An 8,203-nucleotide genomic window follows, 5' to 3' on the forward strand; every position below is an offset into this window, starting at 1 on the left:
CCGAGTTCCACTGCCTGGGTTTTTACACACGTGAAATGAGATTTGTCCCCAAAAACGAGCCGATAATGACACTTGAGAGAGACAGAGACGCTGATTACTTATTTCAGAGCTGCGCAAGCCTGGGCATTTTAGGAAACAAAGGAATTGCTGTTCATTGACTACATTGACTAAAAGTTACATATTTCTTTTGTTAATTAGTATTATATTGGAAATTATTCTCTTGCTTCCCGTGCTAATTAGTGCCATGCTCAGCCTTCTTTTGGGTCGGGGGCGTTTCCTGGGGCTGTCGCTGAGCTGGTGCTGCCCAGAGCAGGGCAGGGGCAGCTCCGATCTGTGCTCTGTGTGACAGGGAACGGCTGGAGCTGGTTTAAATTGGATTTCAGGGAAAGGTTTTTTCCCAGAGGGTGCTGGCACTGCCCAGGCTCCCCAGGGAACGGTGAAGGCTGCCAGAGCTCCAGGAGCGTTTGGACACCGCTCCCAGGGATGCACAAGGTGGGATTGCTGGGGTGTCTGTGCAGGGCCAGAGGTTGGATCGACGATTCCTGCGCGTAACTCGGGACAATTCCCAATTGCAGAATTGCAGAATTCCGCAATCCCAGGGCTCCACATCCGGGGCTCCTCACGGCGCAGGCCCCGCCCCGAGGCGTTTCCCGCCCTCCGCGGCCGTGAGGGGAGCGGGGGGCGGCCATGAAGTGCGTGATCGGGGGGGCGCAGCTCCGAGGTACCGGGGCCCCGGGGAGCCCGGCACAGGCGGGGATGGATGCGGGACACCGGGAACGCGGCACCCCCGGCACCTCAGGGACGGATCTGAGCGGGACAAGAGCCCCGGGAGCGGAGCAGGGAGTCCGCCTCTCCCTCATCGCAGCGGGGCCGGGCATTGTGCCGGGTGGAGATGCCATGGCCTGACTGTGTCCCCCTGTGCTCCTCCAGAGGCACAGCGCGGTTCCTGGCTCAGCATTCTGTGGGAAAAGCTGCTCTGCCTCTGCCGGAGGCAAATCCCCAGGCCCTCTGCTGGGTTCCGCTGTGTTTTTTAGGATTCCGTCTCTCCAGATGTCCCGTTGCTTCTCAGATTTTCTGTCTCTTAAATGTCGTTTCTAACCCCGGAGGTGGAGTTTTGTCGTAGTGGCTTAATATGTGGTAACACCAGGCGCTGCAAAGGGACAGGCGATGCTCGAGGTGCCTCGAGAGGTGGCTTTCCAAAACATTGAGGGTTTAGATAATGAAAATATTAATTAAAAAGCAAAAGTAACATTCCCACCATCAGTTTTCTTTCCAATGTATAAGGTTGTAATGTATCCTCTTGAATTACTCTGGAGAAACTGCAGTGTCACCTTTTTATTTTAATTTAAAATGCGTATTGCAGTGTTTTCTTTCCTGGGCAGTGTTTGGAAGAGCAATACATGCCATAGCACGGATTAGTGATGAATTCTGGTTTGACCCCATAGAAAAAGGTGTAAGTGAATTTTATTTATTCTAATTTTAAAATCTTTATTATAAGCCCAGTATTTATACTATTGGATGTTGTGTTTTCCTACAGATACCTTTCAGTCCATTACATTCACAGCACCCTCCACTTTCAGTATGGACAAATGCCATATTTTCTGTGATTGTAATTATGCAGATTCCATCGTGGAAGATTTTATTCCTACTCTGCCCTAAGATCCTTTGATTTTTTTTGTTGTCCAGGACATCTGGATTAATGCCACGGGGTTCATTTCTGTTGTCAGGGGTCACAAGGGTTGAGTTTTGTACCACACAGGAGCTGCCTCTAAAAACAACATGTTTTGTACCGTTGTGACTCAACAGGAAGAACACATCCATTAATGCTTCTGATTAATCAAACACTATTTCCAGCAGAATTAGTGTTTTCTCCAGAGGTTTCTTAGTTAAAACTAAGCTCATCAGCTGATCAGCTCTCCTTGATTCACTGGGACAATGGAAAATCACAAGTGGAGATATTTGGTTTTACATCTGAAGAATTTTTGAGGTGTGAGTGGTGGCTTTGCTCATCTGTATGGATCGTGTCCCTTAAATACCTCAAACACAAGCTCTGGGTGTTTGTGTAACTCAATTATTTTTATAAATAATTGTAAAATCAATTTAAAAGTACGTATTTTTATAGATTTTTAATCATTTTGAGATGTAAATTTCCAGGTTTGCTGGTGGCACTGAAGTCCATGGGAAGCTTTTTTTAAAACATTCAATATGAGACAGTTTTGATTTAATAAATTATTTTACTTCTGTTCCCTCTGTGGTTGGATTCAGTGATGTTGGAGGTCTTTTCCAACCCTACTGACTCTGTGATTCCATTTCCAGCTTGCCTTAAGATCAGTGAATTCCTCGAGGTCAGCGTATGCATGTGTGTTCTTCTCATCCATGTTTTTCCAACATTACTGCTGGACAGCCGTGTCCCAACCGTGTCAGAACGAGAAGCAGTTATCCCTCCCCTGTAAATTGATAATTAAGGTACATTTTAGTGAGTTGTTACACACAGCAGCAGATTAACCCAATTTCCAGCTGAAATTATTGTGGGTGAGGATCAGCCACAGAGCAGTTTGGGGAAGCCTTAAGAGCAGCAGCTTGAGATAAACCAGGGTACAAACCCAGGGAAATTATATTTATTGTAAAGCTGCTCTGAGGGTAACCTCTACACCGATTTATTTTTTTGCAGTCAGTTCTCCCTGTGTTTAGATGTGTAAATGTGCTGGAAAGGAATGTAGAGAAGTGCAGCATCTCCACCAGCCCCAGTGATCACCACATCACCTTTCAGCTCCTCTGCAGGCACGGTAAGGTCACAGGGGAGTTCAAAAGCACAACATTTAATGCCGTTACCAACACAGGAGCAGGTCTGTCATCCTCAGCCCAGCAGGACTGGGAATGTTCATCAGCATCAGTCTTTGCAAAATTCCTAAATAAACATCATCTCCCCCCACAGAGCTGTGCTGTGCTGGAGGCAGTGGTTTATATTATCAATAATCCAGCTGGGGTTACTGATCTGAGGATAATACATTGAATTAGGTCTGCAGACCTTAGTACATCCTTACCCAGAAAGGCAGAGATCTGTAGGGTTTGTGTTCTGCATTCCACTCCCATTAATATTATTTTACCAGTTAATTACTGAGGCAGTTTCCCACCCTGCATTTGTTGCACTTGTTGCTGTTCATTTATTTCTTGTGGATCCTTAAAAACTCAGATGCTGTCCAGGCACAGTAATAGGATGGAGGGAATCTAAGATGGCAGGTGGGTTCCATTTCCTGTTTGTGGTGGGTTATTTCCATATAGCTGGACTAAATCACTTACTTCCTCTATTGAAAAATTAATACTTAAAAAAAAAACAACTTAAAATTACAGCCAATCACTGATTTTTGTTCATTTATTCCTTTATACTCAGGTGTTGTAAAAACCTATAACCTGACATTTCAAGAGTGTGATCCCTTGCAGGCTGTTTTTGCAAAGCACATGTGCCCAAACATTCTTAAAGTCCACTCCAGGTAACAAAACACAGAAATATTTTTTTGAGTTTTACTTTCTAAAGTAATGAATGCTAAATAGTCATAGATGGAATTATTTTAGTATTGAATGACATTTTATAGGCTGCTGGCTGATGTGATGATTCACTTCCCAACCAGTCAGGAAGAAATAACCTTGTCAGTAACTCCAATGAAAGTTTGTTTCAAGAGTTACACTGAGGAAGACACTGGTAAGGAAATTCAAAATGTGAACCAATACTTGGGCTTTTAACTTTTTTTTTTTTTTGAGGTGAACTCCAGGAATAATAACTGTCACGACATAAACGTGGGATGAATTTTATGGCTGAACAACATTTTTAACAGAACATTATAGAGAGAGAGATTTTAAGTCATGCTGCCACCCTCTGGTTTTAATAAATTAAATAAATTTAAATAAATTGAAACATCTTCCTGGTGTCAGTGGCAGATCTCAGACTGAGCAGCCAATTGAAATAAATTAAGCCACTTGCTGTAGGCTTGAAAGAGGTAATTACTGTGCTGCAAGAGCAGCAGCCTGGCAACTGCCAGGAAAAAGGGGATAATTTTATGTTTTAAAAAGAACTATTTAAATCTGAATACCACAATTATAGAATTGATATCATTAGAGAGTATATTTTAGTCTGAGGACAGCACAGAGTGTCAGCACTGTTACTGCCATGGTCACATTTCCAGGAGCTGGAGAACGAGCTGGAGATTCTTGGGGTGTGACTCAAACTAATTTTGAAGATGTAATTGTGGTTTTGAAGTAGAGGTTCTTGTGTATCATATAATAAAGGAGATGCTTTTCATGCTTGTTATGACCAACCTGGGAAGAGCCCGGCGCACTGGGGTGGGAATAGGGCTGGGAACAGGCTAGGAGAAGCAACAAGTGATAGAAACTGATTGGAGCGAAACAGGGCAGAAATTACCGAAAATAAAGGGATTACATATTTCAATGACACATTTTGGGACTTCAGAAACATTCATTTACCAGGACTACAGTAAGAAAAAAAGTGAAAAAAACGGTACAGTTGTAAAGAGATCCCCAAACCGCAGCGAGGGAAGGGAGGAGGGGCAGTGAGAGGGCGCTGTGCTTGTGGTCAATCTCCCTGCCTGCGGCACCTCCCGTGTCCTTTGAACCCCTCTGCCCACAGCTGCTCTCCTTTGTGGCTCAGCCGCGGCTGCACGGTGTGACAAACAGCCCTGCCACAGCCACAAGGAGCTTCTTAAAAGAGCCTGTTTGAGCTTTCGGAGAGAAAACAAAGCTCCTGAGCAGAGAGAGGGAAGAGTGGGAATAGCCTGGAACACTTCCTTGGCAGCCTGGCCTCAAGCTGCTGTGGAATTTCTCTGAGCTCTCCGGGACTCACACACCCATTGACAGCCACAGAATAATCTCATGGTAACAAAAAACTGAATACCTGAAACTGAACAGCCAATTTCCTGTTGCCACTTAAGTGTCAGGAAAAGATTCTAATTTAAAACAAAGAGCCTCAGTCCACTTCCATTGTGCTCTGGTGATTGTCAACAATTTTGATTAATCTCTTAATTAAAGTCACGCTGCATTTTGGGCTTCCCATCCATGCAACAATAGGCAGCTGGGAATATTATTTGTGATGGATGCCTGTGGAAGAAGCAGATCTGCAAGAACAGCAGCACATGTTAAGTTAGATCACACAGCAGAACATGGAATGGGTTCTATTAAAATCCATTCAAATCTACAATGTACTGCAAATAAATTGAGGATTTTACTTCATTCTAGTATGTATATAAGCTAAACGTTTATTACTGTTAGCCACTATAAAAACAATTATTTGTTCAAACAATGCTTATGTAAAAACCTCAGGGTTACACTCACAGCTTTGTTGGTTCAAACTTCACTGCTGTGGGTCCCTGACTTTGTTGTTATCTCGAACAGACTTTTCAAGGACAATGCTTACTGAGATACAGCTCAGTCCAGAGGAATTTGACTACTTTCAAGTTGGAGTAGATTCTGAAGTGACATTTTGCCTTAAAGAATTGAGGGTAAAGTAAGAATTTGTCTGGGAAGAAAACACATTTCTCATTAATTTGCCTGACTGGACCAGGACAACTCGGGATGGTCCCTGTGGAATAGCCCTGGGCTGTGTCCCACCAGCCCTACTGCCAGCAGCAGGGTTTCACCACCTGGTTGAGGATTAGCTTTAAACCCCAGGATCCTCAGAACACCTCAGAGCCTTTGAAAGGAAACAAAACACTTCTGAAACAGATGTGGTTTGTGCTGGGCAGACACAGCACAGCTGCCACAGGGAAGGCATTGTGACCAGGGAAGTTCTCCATGCAGAACCTCCTCTGGCAAAGCTCTGGCAGGGAAGGACAGAAATTACTCTTAAAAGCAGCAGACTTTCCCCCTCGTTTTGCCAGTGAACAGCAGCTGGGATAAACTCAGATTCCAGTATTAATGTTCTGGGTTTAATGAGCACTTCACCCCCTACCCTTCTCTGCAGGGCCTGCTGGCGTTTTCCGAAGCCACGAGCGTTCCTGTGTCCATCCACTTCGACAGATGTGGGAAGTAGGTGTGGGAACTGCCCTGGCTGGGACCCCTGCAGTCACCCAGTGAACACTGAACTGCAGATTAGGGCAGATTTTCATTTCAAACCAAAAGCCATTGCTAAACTGCAATCCAGAGTTTGTAATTCCACATAAAACACTGAACCTGGGCATTGCCAAGGCAGCTGTGCTGACTGACAAGCTCCCTGTGTATAAATTACCTGGACACCTGAGCCTCTCAGTCCCCTGAAGGCAATTTATTTAGCACTTTAAAGAAACAATATGTTTTCTGAATAAATATAATTTTAATAATTACATGTTTAATGCTATAATTTGACTCTGCTACTGCACAGCATTTGCTGATTGGAGCAGTGAGATCTCTTACAGGAGCCCCTCTCTCATTCCTCAGTAGCAAATACAGGAGGTTTTCAGCTTTTCAGAGAAGGCCCTTTTTAATTCATAGGTAGAGTCACAGTATCTGTAGTTCCCTGTGCTGTTTGGTCTCAATACTTGTGTTTAGACCCATTGCTTTCAGCCTTGAGGATCTGCTGCTGGAGGCCAGCTTTATCCTGGCTACCTTGTGTGAGGCTGAGAAGGAAGCAGCTTCCCCAGAGCCTGCCTGCTGCCCACGGCCCTGGCACAGGTAACAGGGCCTGAGGGGGCAGGTGGCCTTAAGAGGGTGAAAAACTCAGGTTTTCACAGGAAAACTGTGCACTACAGGGGTTCAGGAACATCTCAGCAGCACAGCAGCAATAAGGGGGTACAAGACAGAACATTGTGTACAAGCTGCTGCTTTCTCATCTCCATGGGATCTGGGTGCAGCAAGAGGGAAGATGCTGATAATCTCCTCTAAAGCTGTAACCTTTCACAAACAGAAAATATATTCCAGTGGAACACAAAGTCAGTTACTAACCTGTCCTACCCTGTGCAATGCAGCTCAAGGACTGGCATGGATAAATCTGCCCAGACCTCCATGGATGGAGCCAGCAACGCAGACACAGCTGCTTCCAAAAAGCCACAGCAGAAGGGAAACACCCCGAGCATGCACTCAGCAAAAGCCCCAAGTGCTCTGGAGAAACAAGAGGTAAAAAATATTCCCAGAGGCACAGAGAGGGATGTGCCAGGCAGAGCAGGAGCAGCCACGGCCGAGGCAGCGGGAGGAGAGGCCACAGAGGCTCCTTATGAGAAGGTGAGGGAACTCCCCACGGTGTCAGCAGTGGAACCCCACCACTGCTGGGAGCACTCCTGGGGGGCAGGTGGGTTGCACTGGCTGAGAAAGATCTTAAAAGTGGCAAAAGCTTCACAAATAATTAATGCCCAAATTTTGTATCACGGAATTCTTACCTGCACAAATATTGCATTTTCCAGTTCCACTCCTTATTCTTTGGAGCTGTCTCTTACAAGGAGAAGGAGGCTCTTGGTGACACCTTCCAGAGTTTGGTGACAGCCAGTGACACTGAGGAGGAGCTGGGTGCCTTGCAGAGCTCCCCAGTTCTGTAGTGCAGGGGTGCAGGGACAGACAGTGGCGAGTGCAGTGCAGGCCCAGCCTTTGTCACTGCTGCTGTGACCCAGCAGCACAGAACGTTCTGGAATTGTCAGTGCTCTTGTAATGGCACAAATTTAGGTCACGACTGACTCTGTTGAGGTTTGTGTGTTCTGCAGGAACTGCTGGGGGTTCTGCTCTCAGAACACTCTCACTAGAGAGAGGCTCAGTTTGAATTCAAACTCTGCTACCACATCAGGCAAATGAAGCCGCTGTTCTGGTTAAGGGTGCTGGAAAAATAACCCAGCCCAGCTCCAGGAGAACTCGGGTTTTTACACACTGTAGAACCGGGGTTTAACTGAAAAAACAAAGTTGTCACAGAACTGCATTTTAAAAAATAAAGGTTTGTGTTTCAGACTTGCATTATTCTTTCCTTTCCCTGCGTCTCCTCCACCCCACATCAGGGGCAGTGCAGTATTTCCAAAGTCACACTGGAATACAACACCGAAATTCCCAGTCAGTTAAGGGATGGTTATCTGTCTGCCTGGCTGCTGCAGAAGGCATCGGGTGTCGCTCAGGTGTGCATTTGAGAGCAGTGCAGGGAGGTCACAGTGACAGCCCAGCCCTCCCAGCCCTGGCTGTGCCTCTGTGCCACCAACCCATTCCCACATCAACAAACAGAGGGCTTTTGACTTTAAAAAGCACA

General features: G+C 45.7%; 1 protein-coding gene and 1 long non-coding RNA gene across 10 annotated transcripts; one reads left to right on the forward strand and one right to left on the reverse strand.

Moving 5' to 3' along the window:
• The first annotated feature begins 24 nt into the window (after positions 1-24).
• On the forward strand, positions 25-7,914 carry RAD9B (RAD9 checkpoint clamp component B). 9 transcript variants are annotated; one of them, XM_086855423.1, is made up of 11 exons: positions 25-492; positions 1,364-1,453; positions 2,317-2,466; positions 2,672-2,786; positions 3,392-3,491; positions 3,594-3,700; positions 5,404-5,510; positions 5,972-6,036; positions 6,535-6,657; positions 6,951-7,203; positions 7,383-7,914. In XM_086855423.1, the coding sequence occupies exons 1-11, from the start codon at positions 484-486 to the stop codon at positions 7,512-7,514; spliced, it is 1,251 nt and encodes a 416-aa protein (XP_086711549.1). In that variant the 5' UTR covers positions 25-483; the 3' UTR covers positions 7,515-7,914. The 9 variants fall into 9 exon arrangements, with proteins under 9 accessions (XP_086711549.1, XP_086711552.1, XP_086711550.1 ...); XM_086855426.1 differs by having other exon boundaries at positions 38-492; positions 1,383-1,453; XM_086855424.1 differs by having other exon boundaries at positions 406-492; positions 6,550-6,657.
• On the reverse strand, positions 2,365-5,028 carry LOC147649881 (uncharacterized). The gene is made up of 2 exons (XR_015277646.1): positions 4,907-5,028; positions 2,365-2,447 (listed from the first exon to the last, which is right to left on the reverse strand). It is a non-coding gene; the product is annotated as an uncharacterized LOC147649881 (long non-coding RNA).
• Positions 7,915-8,203: the final 289 nt, after the last annotated feature.

The sequence above is a fragment of the Cyanistes caeruleus genome, chromosome 18, assembly GCF_971803275.1.
Source record: "Cyanistes caeruleus chromosome 18, bCyaCae1.hap1.1, whole genome shotgun sequence".
Classification (NCBI taxonomy): domain Eukaryota; kingdom Metazoa; phylum Chordata; class Aves; order Passeriformes; family Paridae; genus Cyanistes; species Cyanistes caeruleus.

Excerpts from the sequence above, each read along its gene's own strand:
- RAD9B (XM_023937334.2), top strand. The coding sequence starts at position 688 with ATGAAGTGCGTGATCGGGGGGGCGCAGCTCCGAG. Across the intron at positions 6,037-6,534 it reads CACTTCGACAGATGTGGGAA|ACCCATTGCTTTCAGCCTTG; the intron begins GTAGGTGTGGGA and ends ACTTGTGTTTAG. Across the intron at positions 6,658-6,950 it reads TGCCCACGGCCCTGGCACAG|CTCAAGGACTGGCATGGATA; the intron begins GTAACAGGGCCT and ends TGTGCAATGCAG.